This window comes from Pinus tabuliformis, chromosome 8 (assembly GCF_031772625.1).
Source record: "Pinus tabuliformis cultivar Carrire ecotype Pingquan chromosome 8, CPIR1, whole genome shotgun sequence".
Lineage (NCBI taxonomy): Eukaryota > Viridiplantae > Streptophyta > Pinopsida > Pinales > Pinaceae > Pinus > Pinus tabuliformis.
The window spans coordinates 2,076,620,229-2,076,642,473 of record NC_142294.1 but is presented as its reverse complement, the minus strand read 5'-3'; the positions used below and the strand labels follow the sequence as shown (position 1 = coordinate 2,076,642,473).

The window sequence follows — 22,245 nt, the reverse complement described above, 5'->3', positions numbered from 1 at the left end:
ATCTTCTTTCTTGCTGCATCTAGGGCAGAAAATCAGAGCTCTTCCCTTGCGATTTTCATTGCACAAATGTATGAGTTAATGCCTCATATTCACTCTCTGTTTATACTAAAGAGAGGGGCACAAAAACGTCATGTTCTAGGGGCTGTCCAACTGTCACATGCCTAAAATATCCTTAGGCTGACCTTAAACATAAGTCACAACCCCATCATATGACTTCAAAAAATTCATAATTCCTCAACGACAACTCGGAATCAGATGATTCACATTGCTTTAGAATCATCTTGCCGAGAGCTATCATCCTCACCAATCACATGTCGAAGACTCGTCACGGTTTTGGCCCAAACATATATGGGTGCAAAACCCCGGGCTTGGGTTCTAAGCCCACAAGCCTACTTGTGGCACTTTGACCTCCAACCCTCGAACACTAGGGCTTGGAGTACCTCCCAAGCTACACAAATCAACAAATGTACCTCACAATAGATGACCCCACCTTTATCGGATGAATATGCTAAATAAATGATTGTACTAATTGAAGAAGGGGTGAGAGGCATCTGAGGCTGGCTTCTATGGATCACGGTAGGGGCTGCTGGCTGCCAAGCTGCATCATAGGAAAAAAAGATTCTCCTAGGTTTAACCATGTATGTGGATGGGTAACTATACTAACAGAAAATTTGAAGCCTATTAGTGTTTCCCAAGACCCAAATTGTTATTCAATATAGTCAGAAAACTATTCTCATTTTCTTTTCACTTTTGAAATGTTTCCTATAATGAATTTTCAGAAATTCAAATTTTGTAGTAAATATTAATATTATGTACACATGTTCTACACTTGGAACTTGGTCTTTGCAACTGATTTCTTATGAGAGATCTGTTGGAATAGCTTGGGTATGAATCATGAGATTCATAATTTTCTAATTCTCGTCATATTAACTCACTCACAATGGAGTAAGATAATTTCATCCCACCAAATCTATATTAAAGTACATCTTTTTTACCACAGGCTGTTCAAATGGCAAACATGATTATAATTATGGAGAAAGGAACTATAAAGTGGGCAGGCTCTCCTACAGAATTTCACTCATCATTCATCCCCAATTCAAGCGAGGGAATCAATAATCTATTCGTTAGCATTGTAAATGCAAATAGCCAGACATGTGAAGACAAATCACAAAGTGAGATTTTACCTGTGGTGGAAAGACATGGAAATATGGACCTTAACTCTTTAGAAGGCAATTCAGAAATTTTTGAAGAGGAAGCAAGGAAAGAGGGAACAGTCCAATTTGACATATATCGGTGAGTAACCATAATTTCTCAAGGCGCAAATTAAGTATTTAGAGTTGGTCACAAGATCCATTTCTTGAGTCTTCTACAATTTTTTAATGAACTCATTTGAAAAGGACAGTACTTTTTCCAGTCTCATCAAGCCTGCGACTCAGAATTTTGCCTAACTTTCTGTTCCATTCTTTTTGACAGAAATTATGCAGCATTTTCTGGCTGGACAATCGTGATAACAATCTTGATTTCCACATTTCTCATGCAGCTATCTCGGAATGGAAACGATTTTTGGTTGTCATACTGGGTTGATAGCACTCCAAAAGGCCCACATAATCAAGAATCCACTTACTTGTACTTGGTATTACTGTTGTCTTAATGGTTGCAGCATTTAAACCATTATTTGAATGTCTTCTTCGTTTCCTTGCAAAAAAGCTAGAGTCAAGCTGGAAATGGATTCTACAAATTTAGGTTGATCATTTACGAATAATGAATTGAATATTAATGACATTTATTTTACGTTTCTTGTGTAACTTGTTCTATTCAACAAACTGAAAAGTCACATTGTTCATATTAGTTAATGTTGATCTTTTTCCTGCTACTGGTCTTTTCCATGTTCATAGGTTGTGCTCACTGCCATTGCTACTTGCAATTCTTTGTTCACCCTAGCAAGAGCTTTTTCATTTACTTTTGGAGGCCTGCATGCTGCTCTCCATGTACACAATTCTCTATTAAATAAGGTTATTAATGCACCAATATCCTTTTTTGATCGCAACCCAAGAGGACGAATATTGAACAGGTCAGACATCTATTAATCATTTTTTCACTCCAGTGGAATTATTACCTCGATTTTATGCTTAAATCTATGTGCTAATACCTTATGCAGGTTTTCCTCGGACCAATATGCCATTGATGACTCTCTTCCCTTTATTTTAAACATTGTACTAGCAAATTTCTTCAGCCTTTTTGGCATTACTGTGGTTCTCTGTTTGGTACAGGTATATTTCCATCAGAGAATTTAATATACTGTAAAAACCAAGAGTCTTTTGATAGTAGTTCATATCCGGTTAAATTATGTGTGAATTTTGTGTTAAACAGTGGACATTTCTCCTCCTATTGGTGCCACTGGGGTATATCTACAGCAAATTGCAGGTGAGTACAAGATAAACATTAAAAAACAATCCCTTTTTTCTGCTTTTCCAGTATTTTCGTTTTGTGGTCTTTGTATGTTATAAGCTATATATGTGCATTGAATTATTAAGATATCATTGACAACCATTTCAATGTTATTAAAAACAGTGAACCATTTGACAATGTCAGTACCAGTATGCAATTAATTGATGGTTCCTCAAGGGTAAATGCAAATTAACATGATGACCATTTTGTCTGTCCTTACTGTTATTGTCTCCTTGGATGCCTGTGCTGCAAGTTTCATGCTATTCCTGCAGAATAGAGCACACGATCTTTTGCATAATCATCTACTCCTATAAATGCCTATCATCCTAAATCTCATGAAGGCTACAAGAAAGTGAAGACTAACAATAGAAGGCCTATCCGTAGTTTTAAAAGTGGGAACCTGGTTTCGAACCTTCCATCTATCTAATCAGGTTTCGAACCAGGTTTTGAACCTTTTTTCTATCCAATTGTGTTTCAAACCAGCAAAAAATACATAAAAAAATTAATTTTTTATGATTTTTTTTTTTAATATTCCAAACCCTTAGAGACAAAAAAGGAAAATTTTGCTCATTTATATACCATGTAAGGTTGAAAATATCAAAATGGAATCAAGTGCAATAAATATCAACAACAAAATACATAATCAATGAGGCACTAATGGCCTCTAGAGTCCAAAAACAATGCTACAAGCTACTGGGCCATTGGCCTATTACAAATCGCAAATTGCTATAATAATAATAATAATAATAATAATATGAAAGGACGTGTCTGTTAGTTGGAACTTGGGACATGACTATTCATGGAAGGACATCCTGCTTAGTATTTGTATGGTGCCTGTTGCTTCAAAATCTTGTAGGAATTGTAGAGGGGTACCCTATAAATCAAACACTAGAAAAGGTGACAACAACAAGGTGTGGCCCGCTGTCACCATAGCCACAATCCCCTGCTCTTTATGGACTTTCACAAATGGGAGGCTTCCCATTATATAGGTCACCTATGAAAGATATTTTGGGTTTTGTTAGCACCCTGTAATTAACCTCTAAGCTGAAAAAAGGATCACAAGGGGTAACCACAAACCTATTTTAGGCTAAGGTCCAGCCCCCCTAGCCTTGGAGAGGGCTCTCTCGTTATGTTCTTCTATCAATCAACTAAATGACTGATAGGATCTAGATTTTAGGCTGGTTATGTTAATCAGTGAAACAAGTTTATTTGATTGAGTTGCAAGTAGGTGTGTGAAATTACATCCACTGGGCATGTAGTCACCTTAGTAATAGTCTTTAGTGAAAAAGGACAAGGATGGTTATACCTAAACAAGGGCAAGATAGACAACATGCCGATATCTTGATCTAAATTCGCTGTAGAGTAGGGTGAAGAAGGACTTAGAAGAAAAACATAAACTGCTTGGTTAACAAGATGCAAAGCACAACCATGTGAATTCTGAATCAGTTACTAGTTAAACCAAACATGAGATCTGTGTAAAATAACATGGAAAAATAAGTTCAACACACATTACCAACAGAGATCGTCACATGAATCCTTGCTAATCAAACCAACCTTCCTTGTATTTCACTGAAAATTTTGATAAAGAGTACAAAAATGAGTCTTTTCTCGACACGCTGACCAACAAAACCATTTTCCATGTTTTTACATCATTATATACATTGAGGAATTCGGATTACCACTCTAGGTGATCAAATTCACTTCATTAAAGTTGAATGGTCTAGATGCAATGCAGCTTTACTTGCTGTTGTCCTCTGAGATAATTCTAGGTTAAGTAATTGTGTTAGAGCATTTAAAATGTTTTGTTGTTTTGAAATTTTTTTGGATGACCAATGTTATGAGCAGATTAAGGCAGGTGCTTAAACCTTGTTAATACTTAAATATTTAGAAAGGGCTGATTCTTTACCTCTGAACAGTAATTTGATTTAAAAGTGTGTGGAAAGGCAGAAATGTAAGAGGCTATGATTTCCTAAATATTCAAACTGAATTTTTAGTTAATCATAAGAAAGAATGCAAGTAAACAATGTTTACAGCTCAACTGTTGAAGTTTTTAACTTTACTTACTTAGAAACCCTTCATGCACTTTATCTCATTTATTCCTACCTTCTTGTTATTTTTCCTTACCAAGTTATTTACAATGTTAATACTGAAAAACAAACACTAGTGCATGCTCAACATATTACAGATCAACAACTAAAAGAAACCGAAACAAACATGCCATATGACACTATTGTCGCACGGATTGTCACGACAAAGCTCAGATCGGGGGCTGTCACCCTGATCCCCGATCTCTCCGTTTAAGCCGTCTCCTAAGGCTAAGGGGGGTAGACCCTATGGGATAAAGGAAGACCAACTGTGGACCAGTTGGGTTGGGAGACACAGCAAGGAAGATTAGCCCCTGATTGATTTTAGAGATTGATGTACTAGTGCCTTATGGAGTTAATGATTAAATGGTTATTTATTAAGTGTTGCAGAAATATGAACCACATAAAACAATCATTTATCATCAAATATCCCAAGCAATATAAGCTATTCAATAAACTCAATGCTTTAATAATGATCCAGCAATTAAATTTCTAAAGATTGAATGCTTTAAATGATCATAAAATTTAAATGCTAACTAGTTACCACTTTCATATATCTAACTTTAAATAAACATTCAAGTGCATTTAACTATAGAGAAGTGGAACATAGAAACCACGAAAGCCACCAAAAATGAATTTTCAATTTTTTGTTAAGCGTTTTTGAAAAACTTCTTAATTCTTATATATTTTTTATATTTTTAAATAAAACAAAACTAGGTTAAGCAAAACTAAAGCAAATGAAACTTAAAATTATTAACACTAAACTAAACTAAATAAAAAAGGAAAATAAACTAAAACTAAAACCTAACTTAAAAAAATCAAATATTAAATTAATCTAAATCTAAAATTTAATTCTAAAAGAAATTTTTTTTTTATGCCTTTTTTAATTTTTAATTTTTATCAAACTTTAAAAAATTAAATCTAAATTTAAAGAAATCTAAATCTAAAATTTAAAAGGAACTTTTTGATGCTTTTTTATATTTTTATATTTTTAAATAAGACAAAACTGAACAAAGACAAATGTCTAATTCTAAACTAGATGAAACTTAAAATATATACAAAAATGAAATCTAAAATTAAAAAAAAATCTAATTCTAAAAACTGAGTTCTAAACTAAACTTTATTTTTTATTTATTTATTATATCAACATAAACAAAAGCATCAAAACTAAAAATGAAACTAGAAAATAAAACTAAAACCTAAAATACTACCTACGCTCTACTTATGCAATTGATTTTTTTTTTTAACTTTTTATGATTTTTATATTTTATGATTTTTTATTTTTTATATTTTCTAAATACAAAAATGATACCATAAAATTAAATCAAAAATTTAAAATGATACTACTATCATAAAATAAAACCTAAGAAACCTAATCTAATCTAACAATGAAATCAAACTAACCCTAATCGTATAGCATGTATATACAATGAAATTAAAAAAAGTCGTACGCTTGTTTTTATTACGCTTTTGCAGGTTAGGGAAGCTGCATTTGGGCGGACGATGAGGAGCTGAAGGAGGAGATGGAGGCTGCGTGATATTCCTAGAGCTGGGTAGACGAAGCTGGGGCAACACGTTGGTGAAAGAAAATGCAGAGGAGTGGTGGGACTGCGAGCAAGGATGCTACGGGAAAATGAGAGGGAATGAACAGCACGCTGGTAGAGGTATAGCGGCTTGCTGGTTCGATGCTTCAAAGAGCAGAGATGTACGTATGGCTGCGTGGGAATCTTAACAACAACTTGACGGAGGGGCAGGATTGGGCTGCGATAATAGCAGCGAAGAAGGAGGGAGCTGCAGATTTTGATGTTGTTGGTAGAATGGCATCAGCGAGGAGATTCGACCGAGAAATGGAGCCATGGATTAGGAAATGCAAGTGAAGATGAAAGCAAGGGAAAAACGTGGGCATGTGGAGGGAATCGACACAGTGAGCAGGGTAAAAGGTAGTAGTGTGAAGGAGTTTGTTGGCAGAATGCTTGCAGGTGGAGCGTGGAATGAAGCAGCAACAAAGCCTGTGGGCTTTTAAAAATTTCGAAGATTTCCTGCGGCAATAAAACCCCAGGCAACAGTGAAAAATGAAAACGCAGGTTGTAGACATGTAGTCCAGAAACCTGATCAAAATTTTAAATCTTTCCTGCTCCAGATTGCCTGATGGAAACCCTGAAAATTTTCTCAAAACCTGTACATGCAACCTATAATGGTAAAAAACAGAACACCCAAAGATAATATGTGCAAGAAACAAATCTAAAATCCCTAAATTAGCTAAAAAATTACAGTATTTACAAACTGAAGGCCTAGGTAGCCAGATTTATCGTTATGCCACATAAATATTTTCAGAATTTTAAAATTAATGTGAGGTGCTTCAGAAAACCCTTCATGCATCTGTAGCAAAAATTCTAATGATAAGCCCAAGATTAAAACTTGTTGGGATCTTTCAGAAAACGCAATCCGGGAGCTGGCTGGTTTAGCCGAGAACTTCCCCTAACGCCCAGTAAATTCAAAATTAAGGATATCCTCGACAACTTAAATCAACCATTAACATAGAGGGAGAAAACAACAGTGAAATTCAAATCAAATGGAGATACCTGCCATTATATTTCAGAAATTAAACTATCATTCAAACCCCAGAGATCAGACAAGATACCTGTGCCTAAATCAATCTTCATCAAGCTATCATCAATGGATGAAATTAAAATTATGCAGAAAAATAAAACATCTTACAGCATTTCGAGAAGAGTAACACTAGCAATATTTTCAACCCCAAAGTCTTTCTTTATTGCACAAAAATGACTACAAGAGAGCTTTCTTTAGCACATGACTCTCAAATCGAATGATCTCAAATGACCCCTGATACCTTATTTAAAGGAAAAATTCCCAATGGCTAGTTCAAATGATCCATGTCAAAATGATCTCGACCGTCGATGAGGATCAAAATCCCTTTTAATCTCATCTGTCAAAATTTTTTAAGTGCATTTTAATATATTAAAAATTTAAATTTTGCATATATTTTCTCAGAACTTTGACTTATTTTATTATTTTATTTTATTTTTCAAATTTTTTATTTATTTTTAAATTTTATTTTATTTAATTTTTAAATTTTATTATTATTTTTAAATTTTTAATTTTTGGATCCTTGAACTTAGCCTTTGGAAAAATCCCCTACGACTTAGGACTTATGAGGGGATAAAACATTTTCTAACCCTCAAGACACTTTACATCATGACTTTTACACTTTTACATTTCGAAGGGAAAACCCATTTGACATAGACCCTCATAGACCACCCAATCTTGCGACACAAATATAATCTAGCAGATCAAGTAACTTGTAATAACCTAATCAACTAGTTAGAATATTTCCAAATTACTTTTACATAGACTCGAAGCTCCCCTAAGATTCTAATGACAAAATTCATTCCGGCTTTGGGGTTAGGTTGAAGGAAAACTCTACCAATCATGGATCGGTGAGACAAAAAACCTTCCAGAACGTAGATTATCACTAGAAAATTAGATTTGCCTAGGCGATTTACATACATGACTAAGATCTGCTAAGATTATTTACAATTTACATATGCAGACTGGGTTTACAACATAACATGATCAAGCTGATGATGATAGTTGAATGGCACAGATACGTCGATCAAGTGCTATCCCTTTTGTCGAAAAAGGGGTGTACTGCTATGGGTAGTTGACATGTAGTGGTCAACATCTGGCTGTACTTGGGGACACGTTGCTGCACTGTAGGAATGTGAGAATCCAGAATCTGCATCCATGCAACACACAACAAAATATAAGTAGTGTCCATCCAAAAATCATCATATAATGTTAAGCACATGAAAGATATAAGCTCTTCATTTATTAACTATCTAGTAACATGAAAAGTAAATCTAATCCTAAAACATAAATGAAAATGCTGAAAAAATAAGGAGTAGGGTTAGAAATACAGAGGATGCCCCATGGCATCAGATGTGTTCAATATAGTGTATACTAAGAATTTGCCTGCTTTCAAGAAAACTTGTCGGCTGCTTGTCGGATGTGCCATGTCCAATTCTGCATACGGTAGGACTTTTCCCTATTCAAAAATCAAGCTGCTCGCGGCCGTCTGATGCATCAAATATTTTTATCATTTTCTTTTTCTTGCGCTTTTCTTCATGGCAGGTTGTATCACTGATGACGTAGAACTTTCTGATTCAAAGCTCTCAAATGAAGTATGTAAGATATGCGTGACATGTCTTTCTTCATTCTGCATCTGCCCTATCAAGGATGATGGATCAATCTCACAGGTGCCATGAGTTATAACTTGATCTTTAGTGACTGGTGGATTAACCATGTGAGCATCAATCTGATTATTAATTTCCCTTTTATCCAGGTCACCTTCAATTATCCACTTTTCAATGCAACAAAGGACCTCATAATAAGATGGAGCTTGCTGTAACAGATAAGGATGCTCCTGATCTATTGACGTTCCCTGGTTTTTTTCATCCTCTGACCATTGTTGAAATTTCTGAACCTATATTTTAATGGCATCTATTTGACTAGAGTGTTCAACCTTCATAGCACTGATTTCCCTGGCATGGTCTTCTTCCATGGTTAATAACTTATTCTGAAGACATATCTAATTAGCTTCCATATCTTTTATTACTTTATCATCCTATTCCTTTATGGTCATCAAGAAATGTTGCATAGAGTTTATCTCTTTCTTATGATTTGCTTGCATGGTCGTTATATTTTCCTCTAAGCCTGATAACTTGCTTTGCATAAAACTAATTTTTGTGTCATGATTAGTTTTCATGGCCTCAATTTCCTTAGCATGTTGATTTTGCATGTCGATTATGTAATCAGAGTGTTTAATTTTCATGATCTCCATCTCCTTATTATGTTTTTCCAGGTGGGAACATAAAGTTCTCACATCATTGGCGTAATTAGTTTGATTGATCTCCATATTTTTTACCAACTGCATTAGTTCTTGTATAATTTGCTTCTGATCTCCTTTTCATTGTCAACACTATTTTTACAATTTGTCCCTGCTTTTCCACTATCCTGGATTTGATCTGTAATGGTACAGGTGGATGGCACATTCTGATATGAAGAATTGTCTTGCAATCTTTCATCGACAACTGGACCTTTTATAAGATTACTTTCATTCTGTTGCACAATTTTAGGGGCACAAGGCGAGCTATCTGGATAACCATATCTATCTTGAAAAGCATTGAAAATGTCTTGTAAAGAAGTGAAAGAGTCTTTAGGACAATTATTAAACTAATTCAAAGCATCACCTCTAAAGAAAGGACAAATAGATGCATTTTGACATCTTCATGATTATATTGAGGAACTCTACAATACATGAACGTTATACGATAAAAACTCCATAAATGCCTTCTAATAGTGACTGAATCACCACTCGAGAACAAAGGTAATCTAGAAATGGCCACTTTTAGAATATATGGTGATCATCAGTTAAAATGACATGGTTTAAACGAATAATCCATGATGAATAATGAGGGACCAAATGGATGATAGAAAGAGATCTTTGCTGAAGAAAATCAAGAGATGAAAGAAGTGAAGTCGCCACTTGAACAATGAATCTAATTCTAGGATCCAAAAAGCAACAAACAAGAAGATATGAGGGAGGCTTCTTGCTTGGGAAAAATAAAAAAAATGGAGTCACCACCCAAACAAGAAATGAATCGAAGAGTAGTTGTTGATATGACAAAAAATATGGCAATGAAAAGATCCAAATGATGCCAAAAAATGTTGACTCTGCTAGCTCAAATGAGAGATAAGAAAGATGAAAGAATGATGAATATCGAATAAACCATCCATGATGAATAATGAGGGACCAAATGGATGATAGAAAGAGATCTTTGCTCAAGAAAATCAACAGATGAAAGTGAAGTCGCCACTTGAACAATGAATCTAATTCTAGGATCCAAAAAGCAACAAACAAGCAAATATGAGGGAGGCTTCTTGCCTGGAAAAATAAAAGAAATGGAATCGCCACCCTAACAGCAAATGAACCGAAGAGTAGTTGTTGATATGACAAAAAATATGGCAATGAAAAGATCGAAATGATGCCTGTTGTCGCGCGGATTGACACGACAACCCTCAGACCGGGGGCTGTCACTCTGATCCCCGATCCCTCCGTTAAAGCCTGTCTCCCGCGGCTAAGGGGGGTAGTCCCTGTGAGATGATGAGACCAACTGTCGACCAGTTGGTTGGGAGACACGAGATACGATATAAAAAGCGCTCGATGGATTTGATTAATTTAGCAGACCAGTGCCTTAAGAGATTGTGGTTAAAACAATTACTTGTTAAATGATATAAAAATATGAACCATGAACAGTAATCATCTATCATCAGCTAAATCACAATGCTCTTAGAATGACCAAAACGATATCCAGCAATTGAGAATTTAGAAAGGATGAATGCTTTAAAACACCATGAGAACCATTAACCAGATATCAATTTGGCATCTCGGCTTGAAAATTTTAGATCTCAGCATGAAAGATATAACATGATGATTCCCGAAAATAACTGGATCTAAAAAAAAGAAAATTTTCCAATTTTTTTTTTTTTTTTTTTAAGTCTAAAAATTTAAAATTTAAAATCTATTCTAAAACTAAACCTAAATTAATTAAATAAAATCTTTTTTACTATTTTTTATATATATATATTTTTATTAAATTTTAAAGAAAACCAAAACTAAAAGAAATTTAAACTAAAATTAATCTAAAATAAAAATTTAAAACTAAGCCTAAAACCTATGAATATTTTTTATTTTTTATATTTCATTTTTAAAAGCAAAATTCAAAAAAGACTAAATTAATATCTAAAATCCTAAACTAAAAGTAAATTAAAATCTAATTAGAATAAAAATCAAAATATAAATCTAACACTAAAACTACGCATGACCTTTATGAATACGCTTGACCTTTATGAATTTATATTCATAGGGAAAGATCGAAAAAAAAAAAAAAAACATGGTTCAAAACTTCGTATAAACCCTATGCCAAAGCAAACCCAGACGTAACTTAGAACGAAAATTCCACTGCGCGTAAAACACCATACCTCTGCGCGTTAAAGCAGGATCGATTTCATTGACAGTACACATAAAAAATTTCAGTGCGATAGAAGGGAAAACGAAGAACCGATTGATGCTTACCGAAGATATGCAACGGATTCGTAAATCACGTGGGCGGATTTGAGGATCGTCCTTTTTTTTTTACCTAGCTGAGGAATCCGGTGTTTGAATGATCTCTCCAGTGAACTGACTGAAGACTGATGCTGGAGCTCCCACTGTTAACGTTTTGACACCTCCACGCACAATGCAGCGAAGGGATTTGACAGCGGATGGTGAAAATTGATATTTCTCTGATCGAAGTTGATTAAGGCTCCAATGTCTGTGCCTCACCCTCCCGCAGATTTGATAAGGGTTGATTTCGGAAGGTGGAGCTCAGACTTTTGCCAGGAAAAGGAAACGCCGCAACCGCTGATAAATTGATTAATACCACAGACACGCAGAACACCTGAAGCCACTGTTTGGTTTTAGGCAGGATCCCAAAAAAAAAAAAAATTTCGGCAGCGATTTGGAAACCCGAGAAGATTTTGCAATGGCAGTTTTATGTTACGACTTCATACGATTCCTCTATTCTGCTGGGTCAGTCACCAGATATCCTTGACAGCAATGCATTTAAGCTGGTCTTTTGCCACTGAAATCCACTGATCTGGAACTGTAGAGCCTTGTCTCTGCAAGAGGAAAAAAGAAAAAAAACCCGACAGATAATATGCAAAACTTCAAAGTGAAACCCTTCAAAATTAACCTAGAATCACAAAAAATTTACAGCTCTAGGATAGCTGATTAATTTACAGATTTGGCCCCTTAAAAGCCAGATTCATCAATAAGCACAAAAAACATTTTAAAGAAAAGAAATTTCAGATTGTCACTGTGAAGAACTTCAGAAAATCTCTTATGCAAATCAGAAAATAAAACTGAATGATAGACCTAGGATCAAATCCAACTGGGCTCAGCAAAAAATGCTTGCGGGAGTTGGCTGGTTCAGCCGAGAACTTCTCCTAACGCCCACAATATTCCTTCAGAAAATGGTTTTCTGCACATCTCAAAACAACCATCAGTAAAGAGGGCAAAAATGCTGCTAGATCTCAGGAAGTAATGGAGATACCTGCCATTACTTCAGAAACCCTAACAACACCCAAACCCTAGCAAGTGAACAAGATACCTGTGCTCACAATACTCTTAAAAAAGCTATTATCAATGACTGAAAATAAAATATGCAGAAACTAAAACAATCTCACAGCATTTTAAGAGAGTAACACCAGCAAAATATGGACCCCAAAGTCTTCTTTTATTAACCAGAAACAGATTTACAAGAGAGCTTCTTCAGTATCAGACTCACAGATCCCATGATCTGAAAACGACCCCTAGCACCCTATTTAAAGGAAATGATCCCAACGGCTAGTTCGAGTGATCCATGTAGAAATGATCTCGACCGTTGATGAGGATCAAGACATCTCTTGATCTCATCCGTCGATTTATTCACTTAAAATATTATGATTTTATTAGTTAGGGTTTTTGCTTTATTTTTTTAATAATTTTTTTTTGATTATTTTTTTTTATTTCATTTTTTAATTTTTTTTAATTTTATTGTTTTTATTCATTTTTTAATTTCTTAATTCATTTTAAAATGGATCATCGAACTAAGCCTTCAGAAACATCACCTAGGACCTAGGACTTAGGACTCATGAGGGGATTTAAAACATTTTTCGACCCTCAGGACACATTACATCATGACTTTTACAATTTACATCTTAAGGGAGAAAACCCCTTTAACATAGACCCTCACAAATCACCCAGTTCTGCGACACAACTATAATCTAGCAGATCAACACACTAGGATTCTCCTAAAATTCCAATGACAAAATCCATCCCGGCTTTGGGGTCAGGTTTGAAGGAAAACTCTGCCGATCCATGGATCGGTGAGACGAAAAACCTTCCGGGACGTAGATTACCACTAGAAAGTTAGGTCCACCTAGGCAATTCACATACACGACTCATATCTGCTAAGATTATTTACAATTCATACATGCAGACTGGGTTTACAATCAAAATGATCAAGTTGCTGATGACTGCTGGATGGCACGGACACGCTGGTCAGGTGCTGCCCCTTTCTTGCAAAGAAAAAGGGGGTGTACTGCATGGGTAGTTTCCCGGTAGAGGTCAACATCTGGCTCTACTTGGGGACACGTTGCTGCTTGCAGGAATGTGAGAATCCAGAATCTGCATCCATACAACACAAAAATAAGTAGCGTCCATCCAAAAATCATCATATACATTAAGCACAAGAAAGATAAAAGCTCTTTATTTATTAACTAATCTAGAAAAGCAAATCTAATCCTAAAACAGAAATAAAAATGCGGAAAAAACAAGGAGTAGGGTTAGAAATACGATACAAAAGATGCCCCATGGCATTAGATGTGTTCAATATAGTGCATACTGAGCATTTGCCTGCTTTCAGGAAAATCTGACGGCTGCTTGTCGGATGTGCCATGTCCAATTTTGCATATGGTAGGACTTTTTCCTATCCGAAAATCAAGCTGCTCACGGCCGTCTGATGCGTCAAATCTTCTTCTTATTTTCTTTCTCTTGCACTTTTTCTTTCTGGCAGGTTGAATTACTGATGATCTGGTACTTTCTGTTTCAAAACTATCAGATGAAGTGTGTAAGATATGCATGCTAAGTCTTTTTGTGTCTTGCATCTGATTTTTATCGTTTTTAAGCTTATCTGGATCATCTTCAATTAACCACCTAATGACCTCCTCATAATAAGATGGAACTTGTTGCGACAAATGAGAAGGCTCCTGGTTTCTCTTATCATCTGACCATTGTTGAATCTTTTGAACTTGTATTCTAATGGCATCCATCTGACTAGAGCATTCATCCCTTATAGCACTGATTGTATGGCATGGTGCTCTTGCATGTGTTTTATTACTTTATCATTCTTTTCCTTTATGTCCATCAAGCAATGTTGCATGAAATTTATTTCTTCTTTATGATTCGCTTGCATGTCAGCCAACTGATGATCCATAATTAATAACTTGTTTTGCATAGAATCAATTTCCCTATCATGATCAGCTTTCATGGTCACCATATTTTCTTCTAAGACTGACATCTTGCTTTGCATGCTTCTAATTTCTGTTTCATATTTAATTTTCATGGCCTCAATTTCCTTAGCATGCTGATTTTGCATAATCTCTATCTCCCTATTACGTTTTTCAAGGTGGGTGCACAAAGTTCTCACGTCATTGACATAATTAGTTTGATTAGCCTCCATATTTTTTACCAGCATCATTAGATCTTGTATAATTTGCTTTTGCTCTTCCTTTTCATTGTCATTTGTCCATGATTTTTCACTATCATGAACTTGGTCTGCGATATTTCTGGTGGATGACACATTCTGATCTTGAAAACTTTCTTCAACAGCTGGATTTTTTATAAGATTACTTTCTTTCTTTTGCACAATTTTAAAGGTAGAAGGCAAGTTGTTTGGACTATCATATCTATCTTTAAAAGCATTGAGAATGTCTTGTAAAGAAGTGAAAAAATCATTAGGAAAATTATTAAACCAATTCAAGGCATCACCCTCTAAAGAATGGACAAATAGACGCATCTTGAAATCTTCATGATTATACTGAGGAAGTCTACAATATATGATCATTACACAAGTAAACATGTTTAAATGCTTTCTAACAGCGACCGAATCACCACCCGAGAACTTAAATAATTTACCAATGGCTTCTTTCGGAAGATCATGGAGATTATCAGTAAAATGACATGGTTTAAATGAATAATCCATGATGAACAATAAGGGATCAAATGGATGATAGAAAGAGATTTCTGCTCAAGAAAATTAAGAGATGAAAGAAGTGGAGTCGCCACTTGAACAATGAATCTGATTCTAGGATCCAAAAAGTAACCACAAGCAGATATGAGGAAAGCTTCTTGTTTGGGAAAAATGAGAAAGTGGAGTCGCCACTCAAACAAGAAACAAACCAAAGAGGTGCTACTGATATGGCGAAAAATAAAGCAATAAAAGATCCAAATGATAACCCAAGAGGTTGAATTTGCCAGCTCAAAATGAGAGATGAGAAGGTGAATGTCGATGAAACTCCAGGAACAGAAAAACTCTATCCCCGGTAACGACGCCAAAAAATGTTGGCGCTGCCGGGCCAGATGAAAAGATAAAAATGAGAAGGAAGATTGTCGTTGAAATGCCGAGAAAACAAACTCCCCGGCAACGGCGCCAAAAAATGTTGTCGCGCGGATTGACACGACAACCCTCAGACAGGGGGCTGTCACTCTGATCCCCGATCCTTCCGTTTAAGCCTGTCTCCCGCGGCTAAGGGGGGTAGTCCCTGTGAGATGATGAGACCAACTGTCGACCAGTTGGTTGGGAGACACGAGATACGATATAAAAAGCACTCGATGGATTTGATTAATTTAGCAGACCAGTGCCTTAAGAGATTGTGGTTAAAACGATTACTTGTTAAATGATATAAAAATATGGACCATGAACAGTAATCATCTATCATCAGCTAAATCACAATGCTCTTAGAATGACCAAAACGATATCCAACAATTGAGAATTTAGAAAAGATGAATGCTTTAAAACACCATGAGAACCATTAACCAGATATCAATTTCGCATCTCGGCTTGAAAATTTTAGATCTCAGCATGAAAGATGTAACATGATGATTCCCGAAAATAACTGGATCTAAAAAAAAGAAAATTTTCCAATTTTTTTTATTTTTTTTTTTTTTTTTTTTTTTTTTTAAGTCTAAAAATTTAAAATTTAAAATCTATTCTAAAACTAAACCTAAATAAATTAAATAAAATCTTTTTTACTATTTTTTATATATATTTTTTTTATTAAATTTTAAAGAAAACCAAAACTAAAAGAAATTTAAACTAAAATTAATCTAAAATAAAAATTTAAAACTAAGCCTAAAACCTATGAATATTTTTTATTTTTTATATTTCATTTTTAAAAGCAAAATTCAAAAAAGACTAAATTAATATCTAAAATCCTAAACTAAAAGTAAATTAAAATCTAATTAGAATAAAAATCAAAATATAAATCTAACACTAAAACTACGCATGACCTTTATGAATACGCTTGACCTTTATGAATTTATATTCAAAGGGAAAGATCGAAATAAAAAAAAAAACATGGTTCGAAACTTCGTATAAACCCTATGCCAAAGCAAACCCAGACGTAACTTAGAACGAAAATTCCACTGCGCGTAAAACATCATACCTCTGCGCGTTAAAGCAGGATCGATTTCATTGACAGAACACGTAAAAAATTTCAGTGCGATAGAAGGGAAAACAAAGAACCGATTGATGCTTACCGAAGATATGCAACGGATTCAGAAATCACTTGGGTGGATTTGAGGATCGGCCTTTTTTTTTACCTGGCTGAGGAATCCGGTGTTTGAATGATCTCTCCAGTGAACTGACTGAAGACCGATGCTGGAGCTCCCACTGTTAATGTTTTGACACCTCCACGCACAATGCAGCGAAGGGATTTGACAGCGGATGGTGAAAATTGATATTTCTCTGATCGAAGTTGATTAAGGCTCCAATGTCTGTGCCTCACCCTCCCGCAGATTTGATAAGGGTCGATTTCGGAAGGCGGAGCTCAGACTTTTGCCAGGAAAAGGAAATGCCGCAACTGCTGATAAATTGATTAATACCACAGACACGCAGAACACCTAAAGCCACTGTTTGGTTTTAGGCAGGATCCCAAAAAAAAAAAAGATTTCGGCAGCGATTTGGAAACCCGGGAAGATTTTGCAATGGTAGTTTTATGTTACGACTTCATACGATTCCTCTATTCTGCTGGGTCAGTCAACAGATATCCTTGAGAACAATGCATTTAAGCTGGTCTTTTGCCACTGAAATCCACTGATCTGGAACTGTAGAGCCTTGTCTCTACAAGAGGAAAAAAGAAAAAAAACCCGACAAATAATATGCAAAACTTCAAAGTGAAACCCTTCAAAATTAACCTAGAATCACAAAAAATTTACAGCTCTAGGATAGCTGATTAATTTACAGATTTGGCCCCTTAAAAGCCAGATTCATCAATAAGCACAGAAAACATTTTAAAGAAAAGAAATTTCAGATTGTCATTGTGAAGAACTTCAGAAAATCTCTCATGCAAATCAGAAAATAAAACTGAATGATAGACCTAGGATCAAATCCAACTAGGCTCAGCAAAAAATGCTTGCGGGAGTTAGCTGGTTCAGCCAAGAACTTCCCCTAATGCCCACAATATTCCTTCAGAAAATGGTTTTCTGCACATCTCAAAACAACCATCAGTAAAGAGGGCAAAAATGCTGCTAGATCTCAGGAAGTAATGGAGATACCTGCCATTACTTCAGAAACCCTAACAGCACCCAAATCCTAGCAAGTGAACAAGATACCTGTGCTCACAATACTCTTAAAAAAGCTATTATCAATGACTGAAAATAAAATATGCAGAAACTACAACAATCTCACAGCATTTTAAGAGAGTAACACCAGCAAAATATGGACCCCAAAGTCTTCTTTTATTAACCAGAAACAGATTTACAAGAGAGATTCTTCAGTATCAGACTCACAGATCCCATGATCTGAAAATGACTCCTAGCACCCTATTTAAAGGAAATGATCCCAACGGCTAGTTCGAGTGATCCATGTAGAAATGATCTCGACCGTTGATGAGGATCAAGACATCTCTTGATCTCATCCGTCGATTTATTCACTTAAAATATTATTATTTTATTAGTTAGGGTTTTTGCTTTATTTTTTAATAATTTTTTTATTATTATTATTATTATTTTTTTTCATTTTTTAATTTTTATTTATTTTATTATTTTTATTCATTTTTTAATTTCTTAATTAATTTTAAAATGGATCATCGAACTAAGCCTTCGGAAACATCACCTAGGACCTAGGACTTAGGACTCATGAGGGGATTTAAAACATTTTTCGACCCTCAGGACACATTACATCATGACTTTTACAATTTACATCTTAAGGGAGAAAACCCCTTTAACATAGACCCTCACAAATCACCCAGTTCTGCGACACAACTATAATCTAGCAGATCAACACACTAGGATTCTCCTAAAATTCCAATGACAAAATCCATCCCGGCTTTGGGGTCAGGTTTGAAGGAAAACTCTGCCGATCCATGGATCGGTGAGACGAAAATCCTTCCGGGACGTAGATTACCACTAGAAAGTTAGGTCCACCTAGGCAATTCACATACACGACTCATATCTGCTAAGATTATTTACAATTCATACATGCAGACTGGGTTTACAATCAAAATGATCAAGTTGTTGATGACTGTTGGATGGCGCAGACACGCTGGTCAGGTGCTGCCCCTTTCTTGCAAAGAAAAAGGGGGTGTACTGCATGGGTAGTTGACCGGTAGAGGTCAACAATGCCAAAAAATGTTGACTCTGCTAGCTCAAATGAGAGATAAGAAAGATGAAAGAATGATGAATGTCGAATAAACCAAGGACAGAAAAAAACTCTGTCCCCGACAACGGCGCCAAAAAATGTTGTCATTGCCAACTGAAATTAAAAGATGAGAAATGGGAAGGATGAATGTCGTTGAAATGCCAGGGACAGAAAAACTCTTTCGCTAGCAACGGTGCCAAAAAATATTGTTGCGCGGATTGTCATGACAACGTTCAGAGCAGGCATTGTCACCCCGATCCCCGATCTCTCCGTTTAAGTCGTCTCCCGAGGCTAAGGGGGGTAGACCCTATGGGATAAGGGAAGACCAACTGTGGACCAGTTGGGTTGGGAGACACAGCAAGGAAGATTAACACCTGATTGATTTTAGAGATTGATGTACCAGTGCCTTATGGTGTTAATGATTAAATGATTATTTATTAAATGTTGCAGAAATATGAACCACGTAAAACAATCATTTATCATCAAATATCCTAAGCAATATAAGCTATTCAATAAACTCACAATGCTTTAATAATGATCCAACAATTAAATTTCTAAATATTGAATGCTTTAAATGATCATAAAATTTAAATGCTAACCAGTTACCACTTTCATATAGCTAACTTTAAATAAACATTAAAGTGCATTTAATTATAGAGAAGTGGAACATAGATACCACGAAAGCCACCAAAAATGAATTTTCAATTTTTTGTTAAGCGTTTTTGAAAAACTTCTTAATTCTTATATATTTTTTATATTTTTAAATAAAACAAAACTAGGCATAGAGATTGAGTAGAACTCTTGGAACTTGTACTTCATCACTTTCGCAGAAATTCAAAGGACAGTTGCAACTATTATTCTAAATTCTTGTGTTGTGAGTTTGTGATAATGTTTTTTCTCTGTTATAGTTTTATATGAATGATAATTCCATTCTCTTTCCATGCCTATGTTTTCAGTGATTTTCCTTTAAGGTTATAAACATAATTCTTAATTTAGGCTCTGTTTTGTTAGGAATTCCATGTTTATGTCACTTGTTGTCTGATAAATGAATTCATGCTTGCCATGATCATTTTGATCTTTGTTTTTCCACCCTACACTACATCGACAAAACCCCTAAGTATCACAAAAGCATAACTATTCTGCTCCTTTATATATCTTGCAGCTGAAACCTTTGATTTGTTGACCTAGTTCCCTGATTTTCACTCATGATCCAGTGAAACCCTAAGACTTTCAAAACCCTTCCTGAGCCAAACATATCTAACCTAACATCTTTTCCCATTCCAGTCATCATTGGCTGTGAATTCATAGAGAGATCATTCTCTGGTTTAATAGGGCTAGCTGTTGAATGCTAAGTGGTTTGAGGTTACCTCCTTTGATCTCCCTTCTCAGCCTTGGGATATTGTGCAGGATAACATGTGGGATCCTAACCCTCAGAGGTCTACATTGACACATATAGGGTGTGCATAGAGAGCCATTGGCCTCCACAACAACATACAACACTCCACAGATCTTCATCGATGCTCAGAGACTACTAGCGATCCACTTTTGGGATGATGGTGATATGCTTGATACATTATGCCCCCACAGGAGAACCACACTCTTGGCAGGTGCCCCAAGACTTGTTCAATGTCATGGCAGCATTCATTCCACCACTCAGACCCTTGCAAAGGATCTATAGGCATCTCCGATTCATATGGAGACCCATGGGGTCATTTATGTGCTCTTAGACCCACTAGGAGCACCACAGGTCTACTACTTGGAGAACAAGGGGCCACCCCCTTATCCATCATAAAGAATTTTTATGTGTGGATTTGGGTTGTTTCTCGTCTTGGAGCTTTATTGAGCAAACGAAATGTTGGTTCAATATACTCTATAACGTTGTAAGTAAATTTTGATGCTATTATTCTTGTTGCTGCACACTGTTAAAATTAGGGCTAGTTGTTGCATTGTTGAAATGTGGAATTGACCATGTTTTAGCTAATTTAATGTATGGGCCAATGTTATATGAATGGAATGTTGCTAAAATTAGGGCTAGTTGTTGACTGTCGAAATGTGGAATTGAGCATGTTTTAGCTAATTTAATGTGTGGGCCAATGTTATATGAATGGAATGTCCTAGAGATTTATTTATCTTGATAAGCTTGCATAATCTGCTTTGAAGTATAAATGCTTGAAGGTCACTTTTCTTTCTTTCTCTCTGTTAGCGCTTGGAATTCACCTAGGCTGAGATAGACAAACTCTCAAGGCTACATCAAACCATTTCACCTCGTAGCTAGCCCTACGAGGTATGAGAAGGCTCTCTCGGGTCAGATTTGATAGATCTTATAATATAATAAGCTGACCAATTAGGATCAAAGATATTAGGCTAGTAAATTGATAAGGGGGGTTGATTTAAAGATTTTTGGGTTTTTGGTGGCAATTGGAGGGAGTGCAATTTAGGGTGCGGGGATGGAGCACAATTTTTGCAGGGGGTTCTTTGGGGCAAGGTAGGAACTTGTGCTGATGCCTTTGACTTGGATGAGTGATCAGGGAAGAAAGAGAGGAGGTTAAAGAGGGCAAACAAGGACTTTGAATCCTCTTTAAACAGTGGAAAACATAGATATTGAACAGAATTAAAAGCTGAGCATGGCATGCATGAATTCAAACTTTATCACTTTATCTTGTTCAATTAGCAGCAAAGAAAGAGAGATGTAACACATAAACAAACTTACAGTAACAATTAGAAGACACACCATCAACACAATGATCCACAAGAATCCACAATGAAGTCTGCAAAACCCTGGCCTTTCTTTCCTTAAATTGCAGAAGTAGATGTACAATACACAATAATGCTTTCTCCCACAAGAGTCCAACCATCAAAATGAGAAAGAGAAGGCATAATATAGACCTCCTAGACCATCTAACTCCTTTCCCCACCTCTAGGGGTCGAGCTCAGCTTCCTAGGAGCAGTTTGAACTAATTGTAAACTAAGAACTAGAAAATAGGCAGCCCAACAACTTGCCTCTATTACTTAGCTAACTCATCCATGCATTAATTATTCACTATTTACATCAAAGAAGCTTCTAGAAGGGTAAAGAGAGATAAAATCTATCAAAGTGCCATGAAAATATTACATTTATCCATCATCTACAAGTAAAAATGGTCAACCATAGTCAAAACAGTGTTTTTTGACCGAAAATGGCAATTCTGGCA

General features: G+C 35.6%; 1 protein-coding gene across 2 annotated transcripts in view; it reads left to right on the top strand.

The window, feature by feature from the left end:
• ABCC13 (multidrug resistance-associated protein 11) overlaps nucleotides 1-22,245 on the top strand; it is a 547,614-nt gene that overhangs the window by 309,666 nt on the left and 215,703 nt on the right. For both annotated transcript variants that reach the window (XM_089375024.1, XM_089375023.1), the window contains 5 exons: nucleotides 1,001-1,293; nucleotides 1,474-1,633; nucleotides 1,896-2,071; nucleotides 2,159-2,270; nucleotides 2,371-2,424. In XM_089375024.1, the coding sequence (XP_089231150.1) occupies nucleotides 1,001-1,293; nucleotides 1,474-1,633; nucleotides 1,896-2,071; nucleotides 2,159-2,270; nucleotides 2,371-2,424 (795 nt within the window). The remainder of the gene's footprint in view (nucleotides 1-1,000; nucleotides 1,294-1,473; nucleotides 1,634-1,895; nucleotides 2,072-2,158; nucleotides 2,271-2,370; nucleotides 2,425-22,245) is intronic.